We start from the raw sequence: 21,567 nt of genomic DNA, 5'->3' as shown, positions 1-21,567 counted from the left end.
GGGCAGAGGTTCGTCGTTGGAGTGTGTGTGCACCCGTTTCGACTGTTATCAATCGACAAGACCGCAGTGATCACTTAGGATCAGTACGATTGTTTTCGACGAGTATGGGCATGCTCTGCCGATTGATAAAACGGAAACCCGGAAAACGACAGGATTAAGGTTGGCGAACATGCGTTAATATTAGGACCACGCTGCGACATGCTTGCGGTTATGTTTAGGTGAGGGTATGAGGAGGCTTGTCATTTTCAGTAGGCTCCCAGCATGTCCAGTAGACCGATAAGATCGGTTAGCGTGTTATCAACGCCAATCGCAGCCAGTGGGCTCCAGACTACATGGAGTAGGTCCGATCGGCTCGATAAGATCGCCGTAATAAGTAACCTACTGGGAATTATCGGTTGATTTTCGGTCGAAACGGCTCGTGTGTGCACAGTTTGACATCCACCGGACAAACGGTGCCGGAGATTAGCTGTACACAGACGGACGGACGCACGCACACACGGACGGACGGAGTGCAAAATGCCTTCAGCCTGGTGGAGACAACTATATGAAGGTCTACCTGAAGTTTTCATGGACTAGTATAGAGGGTATGCGCATGCATAAATTGAATGGGAAATCGAGTGGCAAATCGAGTGGCAAAGTAACATGGCAAACTGAGTTTAATGTCGTTTAACGTCGTTTAATGCAATCCGATAGGACTGTTCTGTTTGGATGTATGGGCTATCAAGGCCAGAAATTAGTTGTATGCCACCCAGTAGGCATTCCTGCATAACTTCCGGGTATGATGATGATGTCACGCGCATACCATCTATAGGAAGATTGGAAACACTCAAGTAAAGTAAAGGTATACCTCAGAGTTGTCCTTACTGCAGGGGAAATTCAGTTTTCAGCTTCACCCAGCTGATGGCTGCAGGACTCCTGCATTGTCATGTATCCAGGAACTTACACAACTTACTGTATGTTAAAATGTTTCTGGGGGAGGACGGGAGGAACGGAATCTGTTTTCGTCGTTTCCGTTCAATATATTGTAAGATATCTTTATATTTCTTTAATGTCATTCCTACTAAGCAGCAAGCTATATTGTAACTGTATGCTTTGACTAATTTCTTTTAGATTTACAGGACAATTTAACACGACTACAACGGCTTTGATACAATGTATGAATGAATGAACCATTGTAAAGTGCTTTGAGCACTTGGAAAAGCGCTATAAAAATGCAATTCATTCATTATAAGGGGAGAGAACAGGCCATGGTTAGAGAGGAAAGAAGCAGAGAGGTCACACTCATGATCCACAGTACCATCTTCATCGTCGTTGAAGCTCCACAGAACAATCACAAAATTCACTAATAATTATTTGAAGTAGGTGTAAACGGGTATCTAGTCAGAGACCCAGTTTTGGCTGGAGCCGAGAGTTCGTCCTCTGTAGTAGTGAGGGGTGGAATACGAACTCTTGAAGTAGGCAGTTGACTGTAATGGTTATCTTCTAGTTGTCCGTAAAGTATAGTGTTATAACCAGAATCAATAGCCTTATCTCACCCTTACCTACGAGGCTCTTCTTCTTTTATAGTCTTGAAGATGTCGCCTCTGACGTCACTGTGGTGACGTCGGAGTGACATCTCGTATCCTTCGTAACAGTAGGTATACAGCACTATTTGTACGGCACATTTATAATGTGGACAGTTCAGAGTCCACATACTGTAGGTCAAATAGTGTGCAGGGGATTATGGATGGAGCTTCTAGCTAAATCCGGCATGCTTACACAGATTGATTGACTGAATGTCTTCTAACTAAACGAGTTAAAAATTGATGCGTGGTAGATTACTATTCAGTATAGAGGGTATGCGCATGCATAAAGTAAGTGGCAAAGTGAGTTTAACGTCGTTTAACATTGTTTAATGCAGACTTTTCTGTTTGGATGCATGGGCTGTCAAGGCCAGAAAGTCGTTTTTCGCTACTCGGTAGGACCCATAGGTCCCCCTGTTTGTTTTTAGTCTCGCCAGTCGCTACTAGTTGAAATAAAATATTATTATACGAAACCAACTATTCCAAGAAGTACTTGAAGAAGCTTGTCGGATTCCTACGCCACATCAAGGCTTTTATTTGGTAGGCCCTAAAATTATGATGCAGGGAATTATTTTGGGTAATGGTTTGGGGGTTCCACAAAGTGTCCAGTAGATGGTGTACATTAACCACCAGTGAAAGACAAAGAGATGAGCATGGGAGCAAATCAGAAATACAAACTTAATATGAAGAATATAAATTCTATAATTTTAAATTAATTCCTATTATACAAAATATGCATCCTTATTGAGGAAAATCCTGAGGCATTAATTGCATATTTCATATATTGTATACAATAATAATGTTATGGTAATGATATAATCTAAGAAACAGTTGAAGTCTGTATAGTCATATGAGATGGAAAATTACCCCAAGAGGTGGCTGTTTGTGGCTACAGTAGAACCAGTACTGCTGTATGGTGCCGAGACATGGACACTTAAATCACAGTATGAAAAGGCCCTTTTGTCTTAAATTGTCTACACAAGAATGTAATGGCCTCCCCCGGGTCACAGACAAGGTCAGAGAGACGAATGAGGCTGGCAGGGCACATGCGTCTGTCAGGCACTCTGCACCAGAACTGCAGGCAAGCAAACGAACACTGGGTGAGCGCCTAGCCGCATGGTTCTTCACGTACTTCACGTTTCAGGGCTATAGGTGATAGCCATACCAAGACACCAGTGGTGGGAAAAAGTGCTCCAATAAGTAAAAGTATCAATACCGCAATGTAGAAACACAAAACAAGTCTGGCAATCAAAATTTACTTGAGTAAAAGTACAAAAGTATATGGGCATCAAAATCTACTTTAAGTACCTAAATTAAAAGTACTCATTATGCAGAATGTCACGTTTCACAAATTATCATTATGCCTAAAATGTATAAACATTATTATATATATATTAAAGTAACACCTTACAATTACACATAAGTGCGGTACTTGGGTAAATGTACTATTAGTTTCTTTACACCACAGCAAGCCACAGTTTGGAGGAGAACGTTGTAGACACACTGCAGTTTGACAGCAGAGCTCTGCTAACGACACTGCAGATCTCAAGTGGGCTCATGGCGTGAGACAATGTCTCAAAATTGTACTTACGTAAAGAACTTGAGTAAATGTAGGCCTGCCTAATATAACTTCCTTTCTGCCAGGTGTTACTGATGATACTAATTAAGGCTCTGTTCCATTTAGTGTACAGTTCTCAAACCTTTTAATTGCAAGGAGTCAGGACCCCCATAATAACTCTGAGAGTGTACACATGGAACCACATTTTGGTTCCATTTGTACTTGCACTCTCAGAGTTACACAACTCTACGGGGTCATTTGAACCCACTCAAGGACACCTTGAGACCCACTGGTGTAGCAGTGTTTCCAGTGAGTCAACATGCGCAATAGCAGCATGCACCCTGACTCTGTTTGACCAGAATGGAACAGAGCCTCATGGTCATGACCAAAAGAATAAGGTCGCAGATACAGACGGCCGAAATTAGTTTTCTCCGACGGTTGACTGGCAGATATCTCCCTTAGAGATAGCGGGTTCAGTCACGCGAGAGAAACTTGTCACTCGCTGCTTCTTCGCTTGGAAAGGATCCATCTTAAGGTGGTTCGGGCATCTGGTTAGGATGCCTCTCGAGCGTCTCCCTAGGGAGGTCCTTGATGCCTCCCACTGGGAGGAGACCCCGGGGCAGACCAAGGATCAGATGGAGTCATGGGAGGGATTATGGGCTCCATTTTCGTCACCGCTAAACACCTTATCCCTAAACTTCTTTACCTTTTTTACTATTTTAAAAAACATTTTTGAATAGTTCAACTAGCCTCTACATTGACACATTGTGAGCTTGTAGACTGGCCATTTTAACTATTCAAAAATGTTTTGCAAAATAGTAAAAAAAAAAAAGGCAAAGAAGTTTAGAGATAAGGGGTTTAGCGGTGACGAAAATGGAGCCCTATATCTCCAAACTGCCCTTGGAACACCTCGGGATCCCCCAGGAGGAAGTTAGTAATGTTGCTCTGGAGAGGGAAGTCTGGAGCTCCATGGTGGAGCTGTTGCCCCTGCGACCAGACTACAGGGTGGACTACAGACTACAGATGGATGGAACAGAGCCTAAATGAGTATCATCGGTAACACCTGTGAAGGTAGTAGGGAAGGGGCCCGGAAGTTATTTTGTGTGCATACATAGGGCCTATTGAGAGACTCATACGACATAGTCATAGACAGTGTAATACAGTAGGTGGTGGTATGCAGCTAAGCACCGCTTGCAACCCATCATAAAACTTTAAAGAAGAAGGAGAAGAGGGGGCGGCCCCTCATGCTGAATGTGTCCTACACATGAAGCCGATTGGTGGAGCTGCCTGCCTGTCATACTCGTCATACTGGGAAGGTGTGGCTTGTGTTGCTGTCAGTGGAGAAGGGGGGAGTAGAGAGAGAGAGAGATCACATTCTACAAAGTAGTGTGTACAGGAGACAGGAGGACAGAGTCTCACTGGATGCTGGGTACATTATGGGGGACAAGCCAGCAACACGGTAAGATGATGTCATTTCTGTTTGACTGTGATGTTTTTGTGTGTATAGTTAGTGGAACACATCAAAGAGGATGTAGAACAACTAGGCAACTATACACAACAACAAGGCCATAATTTAAGAAACCATCTCAGATGCAAGGAATTACTTCAGCCATCCAAGCACTGTGTGTGTGTGTGTGTGTGTGTGTGTGTGTGTGTGTGTGTGTGTGTGTGTGTGTGTGTGTGTGTGTGTGTGTGTGTGTGTGCGTGCCTGCGTGCGTGCGTGCGTGCGTGCATGCGGGTGTGCGTGCGTGCGTTACAATCTAAGCATCCTGGCTTGTGCTGACAGTGAAAACTTTTTAACATTCCAAGTGGCTGAACTTATGAACTCTCTCTCCCTCCCCCCTCTCTCTCTCTCTCTCTCTCTCTCTCTCTCTCTTTGTCTGTCTGTCTGTCTGTCTGTCTGTCTGTCTGTCTGTCTGTCTGTCTGTCTGTCTTTCATTCTCTCTCTCTGTCTCCCTCAAGAGAGTGACCTCTCCCATATCCTCTTCTCCCGCAAAGGAACAACTCCTGGAAAATACTTTTCACAACCTCATTGTGTCTGTGCGTGCGTGCGTGCGTGCGTGCGTGCGTGCGTATGTGTGTGTGTGTGTGTTCATTCATGTGACCATCAGCAGATTGGGGACATTTCCTGATGGTCTTTCTGAGTCATCAGGGATGTGACCTGCAGTCATGACCTGTCAAAACACCGCACAACACGACAGTTTTGACTTAAGCCCAGAAAGGCTCCGACTACAGCTACAGGCCACATTAGAGAACAGTCAGTCATGAACATGAAACAGTTAAATCTCTCTCTCTCTCTCTCTCTCTCTCTCTCTCTCTATATATATATATATATATATATATATATATATATATAATGTTATGCGCGCTTAATTACCATATTAGAGCAATGATCACAGACAGAGTTAATGGCCATTTGAAGTGTTAAACATTGCTGTAGTGGTTCCCAGAGGCCCTGACATGGCCCCTGGGAACCCCACATGGCCCCTGGACCCTGGTGTGACTATTCCGATGGCAGACCCCTGACCAGTGTTTGTGGCAAGGTTTAGTGCGGATCGGAGAAACGCTGCACCTCGCAAGTCTGGATGTTAAGTTTGTGACATCCACCATCGGTGCACGCTCACGCCAAGGGGCCATCGAGGCTATTCAACGGTGAAGCTCTGGGTCCTAGTGGTAGGAGGAGGGACTACAGGCGGACCCGTGGATTCATGACCGGGAAACCCCGTGCAGCTGGGCTTTAACATTGAGCGCTCGGTTGCCCTACGTCACCCCGGACCTCAAAGTTGAGGTCCGGGGAGGGACTTCCGGCAGTCTTCCGGGTGCTTCAAAACGCCACTGAGCAACTTCCACTGACATGAATAGCTGGGGGGGCGGAGCTTCGCGCCAGTTCAGTCTCTATTATATATATACTCTATGGCTCACGCTCACCCTATAGGCAATGTTAATATAGGATATTGTCCTTTAGGTTTGTTAAAAATATTGCACCGACCGAGGTCAGATATGACTAATAGCTTAACTGTAACCCTGGTAGGCTATTATCTGTCTCATGTAGAGGAGGAATCAAATATGAATTCATATTCTATTACTGCATTTCCTAAATGTTTTCAAAACTACTATATGAATTCATATTCTGTTTACTGCATTGCCTATTTCTCACCTCAAATGTTTTGAAAAACATTCTTCAGTGTAGCTGGCTACTGTTTAGCAGCTGCCTGTGGATTGATTGATTAATTCATTAGTGGATTCAGGTGTGTTAATTGTCTCCATGTAGCTGACACAATACAATCTTTGTTTAGTTTTCATTTTTTATCACTCAGAGTTACAGACCCATAAGGGTCCATTTGGTTCCATTATGTATACTCTCAGAGTTGTAGACCCAGTTGTGAGCTGCAGATTCAGGGTGTTAATAGTGGGATTACTGTTTGTTGCATAAAGTACAGATTACATCACTTTGTAATCATTATTTTAGCCCTCAGTGTGCATACAATTAAATGAACAGTAGGTGCGTGTGTGCAATGTGCCGCATTGCAAGGGCGTGGGTCAAGGTTTGCTTTTTTTCATGTATCCATCCATCCATCCATTGAATAGGCTTAGTTTAATTCTCATTAGTGAGTGAGTGAGTGAGTGAGTGAGTTTTTCAATATCGGGGGTGTAAATCAAAATGGTTAGAACAAACATATTGTGTAATTATACAAAGTCAACAAAACTTAACATTTAAAAATGCATTCACAGTTAAAACTGGCACACTTAAACATTATGAAAATATGTTTATGAAAAAGTAAGGTCATTTTTTTTAATGACTTTAGTTAGTATAAACGGTTAGTTTAGATTTTTGGACTTACAAGGAAATACTTGCCATTTATATAGTGGTTGCAAAGGTATTAATTGATTAGTTTTAGTTAATTATAATCACCTTGATGGAAATGAAAAACCTTTCATCACTTTAATGGAGGACGTGTGTATGTGTGTAGCTTATGTGTGCGTGTGACCTGTGCGTATGCATGTGCGCGCATGAGGTCGTAGCATGAGGACAGGAAAGGATTCTGCAAAGAGGAAGTGTGAATTCACGATGATTAGGCAACTTTCTCTGTTCCTGTTGCTCTCTCTCTCTCTCTAACTCTGTTGCACACTTCATTTTCCATCCATGCAGCTTTTTTCCCCACCAGTTGCGTATGGATCACTCCCCCGGACCACTTAGACTATTTATACAAGGTTGGTGCAGAGAGAGAGAGAGAGAGACGGACGGAAGGAAGGACAGACACTGATGAGTTACCGGTAGTTAACATTTGACATTTCACAGTGTAGATCCCATAGTCCCAATGTGTGCAAATGTTTTGAAATGTATAAATATTTGTTCAAAGCGATCATTTTGAACACAAATCTTTACTGCTGGGGGACCCTGTAGCAATGGGCCTCATGCAGGTCTTAATGGGCTATTGATGTGACAAGTTAAACTAGACAGACAGACAGACAGACAGACAGACAGACAGACAGACAGACAGACAGACAGACAGACAGACAGACATCTTGTCATGCCATTAAATTGAATTGAATTGAATTGAGAGAGAGAGAGAGAGAGAGAGAGAGAGAGAGAGAGAAATCTTCATTTAAAAACTGAATACTAATTTGAATACAAGAGAAAACACACATTTCAACTTCAAGTCGTGAACTCGTCACCTACAGTACGGCGCAGAACAATTAAGTGCATCGTCATAACACCAACGTTGTATTAATGAACTCATCAACATTATAGCTCGTTGCCTTGTCTGTATAATCAATCCATACTGTGGCTTCTATCAATGAAATGTAAACAGGATGTGCTTCCTGCATTGCCCTCTACTCTGTTTGTTTTGATTTGTTCTGCTACCTTAAATGGACAGTCTCTAATATTAGATTCAACAGCTGTCCACAATCAGATTTTCTGTATCCGAGTGGTTCTCAAGCCTTTTCTTTTACATCAAGGATTCCCCTTAAGGTTTAATTTGGTTCCGTATACACTCCCATGCAGGGCTACAGACGTGCAAGTGCAAGGGTCCATTTAGAAACCCCTCAAGATCAAGGAACCCTGCGGGTTCCTCTAGAGGGCCCATCCTTCATCCAATCAGGATAGAGCAGAGGCGGGCCTTGGTGTGTGTGCTGTTGGCCTGTTGCTTGTTACGGGGGAGGACCAGGTTTTTTTTCCAAATCACCCAAATCACTGAATGATATAACTCGCGGTTCCGCGGGTTATGGCCCTGGTTGGCGCCAAGGCTGTTAAGGTCGAGGTAAACTTTGGCTCGGACTTTCACCCCTGCTTTAAAGTTTGTTTATACCAGTAAGACGCCTGGGGGTGAGAAGCGACCTCGCTCATATGTGGAGCGTCTCTTGAGTGTACATGCAGGGTTTGATGAGGTCAGATCAACATATGGAATGTCAGAACAGGTCAGCTCCATATATGGAGATCTAAGGGTGGCATCGGGGGCAGTGTCTTGAATGTACAGGATGTGATTGTGATGAGGGCCCAGGTAGGTCCGGGCCTTAATTTTCGGGCCTGTTGAGAACTCTAGTTTTCGCCGGCTGCCGGGCACGGCTGCACAAATAACTTTGGGGCAGGCCCGTCTCGAGTTTAAATGGACAGGTATCAGTCAAAATAGGGATACATCGAAAAATCATTAACATGGTGAAACACATCTTGATGACATCATCAAGATGTGTTTTTAACTGCGACCTTCGGTCGCAATAAAAGCTGCTCCATGCTGGTTTCACCAGCTGTCTTTTTTTGAGCGGTGCTTAACCGCTCCATTGACTGGCCGTGTGTATGTCTGTCTGTTTAGAGTACAAACAGCTGCAATACCCGCTGGGTGACCTAAAAGTAAGTGGCACTGTTCAGACTGTTCTGCCACTGTAGCCTAAAGGGCTATGCATTGACACTGAGCACAATAACTATAACTGCAGCTGCCAGCGGTGTTGTTGAGCAGCCTGCACCGCTCAGTTAACACAAGTGTGATTTATTCGGTCTCCACACTGTGTCAACCCTTCCATTCGAGTTCAACTTACATGATGCAATGCTTTCGAGACACGCTGGAGTTAAACTGTGTGACACAACATGTTTTAATTCAGGACTTACAACACTGAATGGACTGACAATATTTTCTACGTTGAGGTCAAAAGAAATCTCATCTCTTAACACGATGAACGCCAAAACTTAACCCCGGAGGTCGCCATACCCGTCAGATGGCGGGTTGTAAGGGTTAGCAAATGTTGCGGGTGTGGGTGGTATTTAAATACCCGCAGTCAGGAACAGGCGGTCAAAATAATTTTGTGGGCCCCGCAAAATCCCACATCATCCCGCAATTAACCAGATAATAGGCAGTTATACTTTAGCTACTTGCAGAGGAGAACGTCATTTCCCTATACTGTGCTGTGTGCAACAAACGTGGAGTCTCTCGATCAGTCTCTCTCTCCCTCAGGATCCCCCCCTGTCTCTCTCTCTCACGCTGCCCCTGCTCGTCACAGTGTTACAATAATATATAGCCTACGTATAATATATATGTCTCGTCGCAATATAAACACTTTCCCTCTGTCTGTGACTGTGAGCAACTCCTCACAAATAAACGGCCCTCTCGTGCACGCCTGCTCAATCTCATTCCGTTTGGGTAATGTAATGGACGTATAAACTTCTGAGAGAAATTAGATGAGATGAGATGTACTTTATTATCCCCGCAGGGAAATTGATACGTTACAGCAGCATAATGTAAAAAGGTAAAAATAAACAAACCGTAATCAACCAGAGGCAGACAGACAGAAAACACATCGGACACAAATGAACATAATCACAACAAAACCATAGCTAGGGACCACCACCCGATTCGGATGCCATCAATCTATTCAAAGGGAGAAAATCACGTTCAATCAGGGCTTTCAATAGTCAGTTTATAATGCAGGAATATTTGTAAAAAAAAAAATTTTTGCTGGAAAAGAAAGCCAAGGCATGGTCACGTGACAAAGACATCAGTAGCTAGTGTGCAGCATATTAAAAGCAAATTAACCCTTCAGAATAGCGAGAAATCACCTACTGGTCTCTCAGTAGCCAGTAGGTCCGGCTACTGACTCTATTGAAAGCCCTGATTGAACGTGATTTTCTCCCTTTGAATTAGGGGTGCACAATTATGAAATTATGACCGATCTCCGATTATTTGCAGGGTCATATCTGCCGATACCGATTCTGACCGATTCCGATATTATAAAGAGGACCACAATGGAAACAAGCCTAGGCCCTATAGAGCGTCGCAGTCCCGCCCCCTACCATGGACCAGGAAATGAATCCCAATGCATTTTTCCCATAGACATTTCAAAAAGTATTTATTTAAAGACGGTTACGCCGCGGACAAAGCCAACTCGAGTCGTGACAACTCATGACAACACAAACAATATTTTGGACCAAACAAATAATTACAAAGAAGAAAAACAACAAAAAAAGTGTTTTTTTAATTCTTTCTAATTATTTTTTCGGCCCCAAAAATTGTGTTTGTTGTCATGATTTGTCACGACTCGAGTTGGCTTTGTCCGCGGCGTAAACGTCTTTAAATAAATACTTTCTGAAATGTCTATGAGAAAATGAACGGAGAATAACTTCCTGGTCCATGGTAGAGGGCGTGACTGCGACGCTCTATAGGGGCTTGGCCCAAAGCCTGTTATAAAGTAATAAATAAAGTAATCAATCAATAAATAGCATACACTCTTTTCCAAGTGTCTGTTTTCACAACGGAATGACTACTGAATGAGATGAGTACACAAATTAAATGTAGAATTTCCATTTTTCCATTTCTTTGCTGGTGAAAACCGATTCAATAATCTGTATTATTTTGAGATCCGATACCGATTTGGCATTTTTATGGCCGATATGGGACCACAGACACAGGACCATAAGCATTGGGGGAAGATTTCTTGAAATACCATTTCACTACTTCTCAACCTCGCTTCATATCGGTCCTTATAATGATCATGATAAAATAGCACAATTATTTCCTATACTCAGTCTGTGTCTCATAGGAGGGCTGTGGGCAGTTCAGAAACCCGTCCACCAGTGACATAATCGATGGGGAATCCAAGCTAATAGAAACTGCAGGCTTTCAGTCCTGAAAAGTTGCAATGCAAAAATGGAAGCCATCGTTCTTGCGATAATACATATATACTTTTAAATCTTGTTCAAAAAAAATCTGCCTAACAATGATATAACTGGTGGACTGGTGGACAGCCCTCCTATGAGACACAGACCAAGTAGAAAAGAATGGTGGTATTTTATCATGAACATTAGTCGAGGACCAATTATATGAAGAGATGTTGAAAAGTGGTCGTTTAAGCATTGTAGTCTGATGGCGGTTGGCAGGAAGGAGAGTCCATACTGCTCTCTCTGTGTTCATTCTCGGAGGGAGGTGAGCCTACGACTAACAGGTGCTATGCGCCACACAGGACTAATGGCATAGAGCGACAAAGTCCTGACGTCACTCGCTCATCCCCTGGTTCACGAAAGTAATTTCTCTATGGAGAATAACATGGGGTCATCTTAAAATCGTTTCATATAAGCATTGTGGTCCAAAAACAAACAAGCTGTCTCTGCGTTATTGTCAGGGAGGTGTCTCTGTATCGTTTGTGACAGTCAACAGTCACTCATATTTGATTCAGTCTGTTTATAGCGAAAATGTAACTAATAGGCCTATCTCACAGCCCGCTTTCCACGCCCACTTCCGGTAGATAGTGGTGTCATTTAACATTAGCATTTACACGTTTTTTTCTCTGGAGAATCTAAGTACATTTCCTAATGTAAAAATGTGACAGACCAATATTATTATGAAGCAAACAAGATGGTAAATCAGCTCGAACAGATAGAACAAACCTTACCTTGAGAAAACAAAAGTTGTAGACTTCTTAAATAACGTCCGTTAACATGTAGTGTCTATGGAGTGACGTCACGCTATCACCACTAGTCCCGAAAGGGGGCGTAAAAAGGGGGCGGGGAAATTCTGTGAGATAGGCTTATTCAGTAGCAGTAACAATAACGTTTTCTCTCAGTCAGTTGATTCTTCATATCCATATGAGTGAAACAACAGCTGGGATGACATGTTTATTTTTCAAACACCGTAACCATTCTTATATGAGGCGGTCTAAAATCCCCCTATGGGGATTACAATGCAAATAAAAAGTACATGAACCCGTGGATTTGCACCCTCTACCGATATTGATGCCAGACTTCGGTGCTCTATTAAAAACAAATGTTGCGGAAGGGAGCGGCAGACGGAAATTAACTGTGGGTGGTCAGAAATGAACTCTTTGCGGGGGCGGGCGGGAATGGTCAGAAATCCAACGGGAATGGGCAGGATTAAGAAAACACTCACGTTCAGGGCTCAATGTACAATGAGAAAGCCTGATTGTTCAAAATGTGGAATTTGTGGGGATATAAGACACTTAGGGGAGCCCAAAAAAACACAAAAAATGCATAAATTCATGGTGTAAACGCTTCTATAACCCACTACCTTCCTCTCAGACAAACTGCAATCATCTGTGGTTCTCAAACACTTTAATAAGTCTCATCCTCACCCTCACACCTCTCAACCCTCACACAAAAGCCTGAAGCCACTTTCAACTGCACCTAAAACCTACACCAGTGGGTTTAGTTTAGAAAGCAGACAACCTTAACATGAATTTATAGTCCTGCAAGGACCTTGTTCGGCCTTGTTTTACACACACACACGCAAACACGCCCGCGGCTGCTAATCCGGTCGAAGGACTTTTTGATCCATTAGTGTAAAAGAGATGACATTGATTATACAAAGGCCTTGATGACAGCCCACGCATGTTTGTGTAATCTGTGGGTGTGTGTGTGTGTGTGTGTGTGTGTGTGTGTGTGTGTGTGTGTGTGTGTGTGTGCGTGCGTGTGCGTGTGTGTGCGTGCGTGTGTGTGCCATCACATCCATGTGAGTGTATTGCTCTGTGTTCATACATTATTATGGTAAATCTGCTTAACCTGTAAAAAGTACAGGTTTCACACCACACACACACCACACGCACGCACGCACGCACGCACGCACGCACGCACGCACGCACGCAAACAATCAACAAAACAAAAATAAAAACCATGTAGCCTATGTAATAAAGAAACATGTGAGCTGTGTTACATTACAACTTAGAGAACAGTATCTTACAAAACAATAAGAATTGTGCATTTTCTGTCAGAAATAGTTATACATCAGGTTAGGTAAATAAACTTTTGAAACTAAATGACGGCAGATGTGTTTCACTGTTTTGCATTCACTTTGTAAAACAATTAGCCTATATTCCCCTCAAGTGAGTTGGAACATTACAAGCATATAGTTGTCCAAGCCAAAAGCCAAAACAGAATGTTGTTTTTCTCCATTCTGTTTGTGTTTATAATGCAAGACGTTTCTCCACAAACCAAGGGTGGGCTAAAACATGTTCATGTCAATGACCTAGTGGTGGAAGAAGTGGTCGGCGGTGCACCGATAATCTAAACATTTACTTTAAACTACAACGTTTTCAATGAATTGGAGTAGAGTAAAAAGTGCAATATATTTCTATGTGAGGTGTGTAGTGGAGTAGAAATATATGAAGTATTGAAAAATGGACCTAGGCCTACTCAACAAAGTATAAAAGTACTTCAAAGTTGCACTATAAAAGTACAGTTCTTGAGTAAAAGTTACTTCCAGCACATAGCTCATGCATGATAGCAGGCAGAACTGTATGAGAATGTTTATTTAGTAATTCACTGAGATGCACACAGACTTCCTGGAAGTGGATAACCTTTTGTACCGCTTCTTATCTAGTTGTAGCAGAAATAGTTCAATTAAAGGGCAAATAATCTGGCACTGGTTATGTTAAAATAAGAGTTGAATAGCTGTAGGCCTATATTGTGATATTTTGAGAATGACCATTTTTGCGGTTGGACTTCAGCACAGAAGCATTGCTAAAGATTGGTATAATGATAAATTCACCAACAGAACAATACCAACTAACTTCGGGTTACTTCAGTAACCTCAGTTGTATAAGTGACTCGAAGAATAGAGTCATATGGGTCCGAGCCACTTGGTGGCGCTGGAGCACAGAACAAAACATAAACTCACGAGCTAATTTATTGGGTTGTGGAGCTGTCACTCAGAGCGATGCCCCCGGTCCCAACCCTCAGGTATAAAACGGTGGCCGTGATCGCTCGAGTCATTCCTATCAACCATTTTTCTGCCGCCTGCCAAAGCAGACGGGCAGACCAACTCGCCGCCGCACACACATCCTGTATGGGAACGCCCTTCGCTAAGGCCCAGGATGCGGACATGTCCCTGGTGGAGTGGGCACGCAGTCCCTCTGGGAGATCAACTCCACTGGCAGCGTAAGCCAGTTGTATGGCCTCCACAATCCATTGTGAGATCCGTACTTTCGTGACAGGTCTCACCTTCCGCTGCGCTTGAGGGGCCCACGCAACGAAAAGTTGATCCCCTTGTCTAAAGGGGGCTGTCCTGGCCTTCTACAGTTTATTTAGTTGACTAAAATGTATTTTTGATGGGCCATGATGATGTCGTGATGCCTGATTTATACTTAGCTGTGTGCTGAAAATAGCCCATCTACACAACATGTCACAGTGTGGGACGTAATGACATCTGCACGCAACCATGCATGACTTGGTTCTACTGGGTCTCTTGTCTAATAGTCCCTCCCTAACATATTTGTCTAGTTTTTAAAGTTGACAGCTATTATGTAAAACAAGTTTACATGGTCTTGTTAGCTTAATTTAAACGTTTTCTTTTATTTTTTGGGGAAAGTCTTATGCACGTGTAATTCTCATGTCAAATAAGAAGAGAGTTATTTATTGGCTTTTTGACAAAACATAGTGTATAGCTGCACCGCGAGCAACAGTTTCACCATACCATATACAGGCATACTGTATGGAGTCGAGTATGGCATAGGTCAACAATGTATGCACACTAAAAACAACATTCTCTGTCAGAGGCCCAACATCTTGTAATGAACTCCAAAATTCTTTACTGTAAAACTGAGCTCCCTGCCATAATTTGGTCAGTTCAAAGGAATACATCATACATCATAGCCTAGTATAAGTGCACTTTCTGGGCTTTGCTCTAATAATATTTGAATGAACACAAAGTGTTTTGATTTTAAACCGTTACTCTTTGTGTCCAGCACCAGCGACCAACTGGACGTACGCAATCATTCACTTTAGAACTCTCAGCTGGCCTGGTATGCATTATGTATTCTTAATGGATAGAGACACAAATCCAGAGAGGCTTGATCTGTCCCATTGAGCTCCTCAGATCAATTTAGGACATGAACTCTCGGCAGATATGCCACTACTGTATGTCACTGGGATTTTTAAGATATACCCATGAACAGGAAGAAGGAAAAAACGAAAACACTAATGCAGACTTCCTGTTGTTCTCCACAATCATCATTTTCAATCTTGCACTGTCGGAAATGCAAATTCACTGTCATGCGTGTAAATGCACACCAAATTGTTTGCTGGCAAAGTCCAGGTCAAAGTTTGAAATAATGGTAATTTAGTCATATCGCCCAGTGCTTCATTGTGAGAATGCAGACCGTATCCAATACAACTTTGACGTTTTTACATTGGTTGCACTGGTGGGTCTAACATTTTCATTTGTGCACAGTCACAATGGATGACTATGGATGTATAACCTCACATGAGGATTCCTAAATTAGGTTATATTTCACTTCAGTGATCTGACATATGATCCTCTTTTTATTATGATTGATCGGTTATTATTGATTAGTTAGTATAATGCTTTGTGTTGTTCATCAGCTGCTGGTGTAATCACACATGGTTTTGTTTGAAGGTTTTTTTTTTGTACATATATTTTGTGTTTAGTTTAGTAGATGATGCTCAGTGTAATGTTCATCCACCATGGAGCAAGGGTGAACGTGTGTGTGTGTGTGTGTGTGTGTGTGTGTGTGTGTGTGTGTGTGTGTGTGTGCATGTGTGCGTGTGTGTGTGCATGTGCGTGTGCGATAAAGCGATGGTCATCTCCACTGCTAAGGCTGCTTTGAACGACGAGTGTATACTATAGACCATAGCAACTTCCCACGTAGCTGGGAATTCACAGGTGAATAATATCATAATTCATCGTTATTCATATGGAGCTGATGGTGTAATCACACATGCTGTATGGTTTTGTTTGAAGGGAATATATTTTTTGTTGAGTGGTGTAAACCACTCCTACAACTGGCTTTGTTAGTTTACGTGTCTGTTCGTACCAAAAAATGAGCATGGTTGCTATGGTCACCCAGTTCACACGGATGTGATTTCATTACGTCAGACCACAGTTGATCAGTCTATATAAGACCTTACCTTACACCACTCAGTTCACACGGGTGTGATTTTGTATCGCATAGTGATGATTTGATTGACTGAGCACGGAATGTGATGTATGATGATGTATGATGATTTAGGATGATAAGAGCGCCCCTCTCTTCGCACAAGTGTGATATTTTTTCTTTTATTTCCAACTTTTTTGCAGCCATGTTAACTATATCTCCATTGTGGTCAGTGGTTCTCAAAGTGGGGTCTGACCAGGCTGACAGCATTTTTCCAGAACACTTTCCCACTGACTTTCTCATGGACTCCTGCAGGCCACAGTTTCTCAACATTATGGTCCAGGGAACTCCAGCAGGTCCAAATGGGCAACTCCAAGAGTGTACAAAATTGATCCAAAATGGACCCTTGGGGGTCTGTAACTCGTACGAATGGACACTCTCAGAGTTAAAATTGAAGGATGACTTACCTATTTTCTGACACCTATTTTCATATAATTCGTCCTCACTATGCTCATGATAAAATGTTACAATTTACTTCTACTCAGTCTGTCTCAGGAGGGCTGTGGACATTTCAGAAACCTACCTGCCAGTGGCAGTTTCTTTTATACAATCTTTTCAAACATTTTTTATTTTGATGTTTATTAACTTGAGAACAATTGCTTCTATTATAGCATGGTAACTTTCCAGAAATTGAAAGCATGCCTGGCTGTCCACAACCCTCCTCCGAGACAGAGACTGAGTAGACAAAAATGGTACCATATTATAATAAGCATTATTAGTGAGGACCAACTATATGAAAATGGAGGAAGTGTAGGCCCTTAATTACCACGAGGATTTTGCTCTGTAGATTGGAACACAGCAATTGGAAAAAAATGTCATCAAAAGGGGGGTGCGTGGCCATTTCAAACTCGGGGTCCTTGAAATTAAAAACGTTGAGAATCACTGTTGCAGGCCGTTCCACGCACCCTGTAGCCTTTCCGATGCGTATGCCACACCAGGAAGGACGTAGTTTTCATGCACAAAGAGCGACCGCTCCTTGAAGTACCCCAGTACTTGGTACGCGGCATCCGGACATTCCGGAGTATTCGTGTTCACCCACTGTACAATCAGGGGGTTGTTCTTCTTGAGCCAGATAATGAGCCAGACGATCTGTTTGGAGACGAACCTGGCGGCCATCCTCGTCATCTCCAAACCCTGTTGGGCGAGCGGGCGAAGGACGCGCACGCATTCTCCGAGGAAGTACGGAAGGTTTGTCCGCAGCCACACGAATCCCTGCCTGGAGTAGACCGCCACCGAGCTATGGAGGAACCTGGCCGTGTCGGAGGCCTCGAAGGAGCCGTGGAGCTGGACGTCGCGGGCGACGAAAGCGACGGCCGCCAACGCCAGCAGGCCCACGAGCAGTCTGGTCCAGGGAAATTCCTGACTGTTCGTCCTCCCATGCTGAGTTCGCCGCTTAAGCCTGATATACTTGGAAGGATCGTGGGGGTCTCTGTAGCTCTTCATCTTCTTCTGGTTGCTCTTTCTGGAAGGTTCTCGGCGGGGGTTGTGATGATGTCTCTTTTGACTCTGGCGCTCCGAGACTTAAGTAGAGTAGACAAAGAATGCATGGATGTTACCCCACATTTTGCCCAAATATAGAGATTTTGCCCCCCAAAAAGAGATGACAGTGACATCATCAATATGACGTCGGTCTTGGTCAATTTATGGAGTTTCAAGCAGGCACGCCTTTCTGGTGACAAGCGCCGCTTTGAATCCAAAATAGAGAGAGAGGTTGTGAGATTGTAGATTGTCTATTTTCACCCCTTTTGTGCGACGAAGTAAAGCATGAATTCGTCATTTAGAAAAACACAAGTTGAAATATGAAGATACAAGGTTTCTGCCTGACAGCAACGATGCAACATTAAATCATCATCATCATCAATTCATACAATGTGACTGAGACTGTTGTCAAATCAATATCAATCAATCAATTTCTCTCCCGCTCTGCAGTGTCTTCAAGAAGTCCAGCCCTAACTGCAAGGTATGTAACCATTTGTTTTTAATTTACCAATTGAAGATAGGTTGAAAATTGTTTGATCACTCCTGTTGACCACTCCTGTTGACCACTCCTGTTGATCACTCCTGTTGACCACTCCTGTTGACCACTCCTGTTGACCACTCCTGTTGATCACTCCTGTTGACCACTCCTGTTGATCACTCCTGTTGACCACTCCTGTTGACCACTCTGTCCTGTTGATCACTCCTGTTGACCAGGAGTTGACCACTCCTATTGACCACTCCTGTTGACCACTCTGTCCTGTTGACCACTCCTGTTGACCACTCCTGTTGACCACTCCTGTTGATCACTCCTGTTGACCACTCCTGTTGACCACTCCTGTTGATCACTCTGCCCTGTTGATCACTCCTGTTGACCACTCTGTCCTGTTGATCACTCCTGTTGACCACTCTGTCCTGTTGACCACTCTGTCCTGTTGATCACTCCTGTTGACCACTCTGTCCTGTTGACCACTCTGTCCTGTTGATCACTCCTGTTGACCACTCTGTCCTGTTGACCACTCTGTCCTGTTGATCACTCCTGTTGACCACTCCTGTTGACCACTCCTGTTGACCACTCCTGTTGACCACTCCTGTTGATCACTCCTGTTGACCACTCCTGTTGATCACTCCTGTTGATCACTCCTGTTGACCACTCCTGTTGACCACTCCTGTTGATCACTCCTGTTGACCACTCCTGTTGACCACTCCTGTTGATCACTCCTGTTGACCACTCCTGTTGATCACTCCTGTTGATCACTCCTGATGATGACAGTTGTGTTTCTTCTCCTTCTCTTTAGCCATTTAAGCACTATTGTTTATCTTGTACAAGCTCACAACATGTCACATTGTGATCCACTTGTCACATTGTGATAAGCTTGTAGAGCTGCTATTTTAGCAACTTCTGAATACATGTTAAAACTGAAAAATGTATATAGTTCACATTCACAAATCAAAGCGCACAGGCAAAATACAGTATCTAATAAATTATGTTTATTTATTGATTAAATAACATTGCTGTGATTTCACATAAGTGTTGTAACAGTGTGCCACCTAGTGGATGAATGTTGTTCCTTTAAACTCACAAACTGGTGGTTTGTCTACATGGTGTGTGGCACGGTGGCAGAATGATGCATTGTGAGCATGTACAGTAGCTGTAGATGTTACAGTAACCAGGCCTAAGGTCATTGTGAGCATGTACAGTAGCTGTAGATGTTACAGTATGCCTAAGGTCATTGTGAGCATGTACAGTAGCTGTAGATGTTACAGTAGGCCTAAAGTCATTTCCTCTCATTCATTTGACTGCTCTCTTTTTCTCTAGAAGTTCTTAAGCTTCATTTACACTCAGTCGTGTGATGGTGTATCTTGCTAAAGAAGAATAACAGATAATACAATTAAGTCAACAACACCATCATACTATGGAGTATACATTTGCCTCTAACTTAATATTACTTTAACTGTCTCTCCTTCAACTATGTCCCTCTGTCACTCCTTTTTTGTTCATTCCTCTCTCTCTCTCTCTCTCTCTCTCTCTCTCTCTCTTTCCTTTGCGCTCTCTCGGTTTCTTCTCGCTCTGTTTCTTCTCGCTCTGTTTCTTCTCGCTCTGTTTCTCTTTCTTTCTCTCTTTCTCTCTTTCTCTCTGTTTCTCTCTGTCTCTCTGTTTCTCTCTGTCTCTCTGCTTCTCCCTCTCTCCTTTCGTCCAACATGGAGGTGGTAGATGATGCTCAGTGTAACGTTCGTCCACCAGCAAGGGTTGTCTACAAGAAGGGTGTGCACAGGCTGGGGGTTAGTGTGTGTGTGTGTGCGTGTGTGTGAGTGCGTGCGTGCGTGTGTGCGTGCATGTGCGCGTGCATGTGTGTACTTTTAGGATGTCTGTTTTCCTCCCCCACTTCTGCTCTCACACAGCTGTGTCTGTGGCTTCCCCCACAGCTCGCCAGTGGCAGCAGGGCTATATACTCTTGCTCTGTGTTCACACTGTTGTTGTTAAGAGAGGACGACCGGCACAATCAATTCTTACCTTTTTCTGTATTGTATAAAAAAGTAAAGTAGGCCTATATAATCCTGTTATACTAAGATACTAAGAATACAACAACTGAGACTCATTATGGTCTATAAAACCTTAAAGGAAAAATGCCCAACATATTTTAAAGGTTACTTCCCGTATGTCAACGAGTCCCATAGCTTGAATACAAGGGCGAGTGTAGCTGATCTTAAACTACCAAACCTAAAAAATAAGGTAGGCAGAAGCTCATTTAAATATACAGGGGCATTGGAACAAAATCCCAAGGGAAATTAAATTTGCCCAGTCCTTGAACATTTTTAAAAATATGTTGAAAAACTGGCTGATGGGCAAGCTAGAATAGTGCTGTATTTATATATTTATTATGTATTTATTGTTTTGTTTATTGATCTATGATGATGTTGTAATGTCCTTATTGTGATTTTAGTCAACGCATGTTCTTCCTATACCATATGCTGTATTTATTTATTTGGACCACAATGGAATTAAGTCTTTGATTTTTTGTGCAATCCTGACAATTCTGTACTGCTCTTTTTGAACTGTATCTTGAATATATCAAATAAATCAAATCAAATCAAAAGATGTATAATGTATAGTGGTTCTACAAGCAAGCACATCAGTGCATGCAATGCATGCGGTTTCAGAGTTACAAGGTCCTATAACTAACTGTGGAAAGAAATACAGCAATTTGTTGATGTGAAAAATTCAAAATGTACTTTTACTTGTACTTTAAGTATTTTTTAAAGCATGTACTCTTGTCTTGAATACTTAATTTAAACATAATTTAAAAGCAAGTACTTTTTTTTACTCTTACTTGAGTAACATTTTGACTGAGCTACTTTTACTTAGTAACTAGTGGAGTACATTTGACCAGGTCATATTTATACTCTTACTCAAGTACTGCATCATGGGGTCGAGTCTGTATTTGACAGATATTAGTTGTAGTTACCTTGCAGATTGATATTATAGTCTTGTGGGACGGCATGCACTCCCTGGAAATGTACTGTACTTCAAATCAGTGTTTCTAGATAGGAAAATATGTGTACAAAATATTGCACATA

The 21,567-nt window shown here is 42.7% G+C and overlaps 1 protein-coding gene across 1 annotated transcript in view; it reads left to right on the top strand.

Moving 5' to 3' along the window:
* Positions 1-4,480: 4,480 nt before the first annotated feature.
* Positions 4,481-21,567, top strand: part of arrb2b (arrestin, beta 2b) — a 27,299-nt gene continuing 10,212 nt past the window's right edge. The window contains exons 1-2 of the mRNA XM_079490782.1: positions 4,481-4,579; positions 18,442-18,472. Of these exons, the coding sequence (XP_079346908.1) occupies positions 4,557-4,579; positions 18,442-18,472 (54 nt within the window). The 5' untranslated portion in view covers positions 4,481-4,556. The remainder of the gene's footprint in view (positions 4,580-18,441; positions 18,473-21,567) is intronic.

Source organism: Electrona antarctica (genome assembly GCF_951216825.1).
Source record: "Electrona antarctica genome assembly, chromosome: 21".
Taxonomy (NCBI): Eukaryota; Metazoa; Chordata; class Actinopteri; order Myctophiformes; family Myctophidae; genus Electrona; species Electrona antarctica.
Note: the sequence above shows the minus strand (reverse complement) of the source record. Positions and strands in the feature narration are given on the sequence as shown.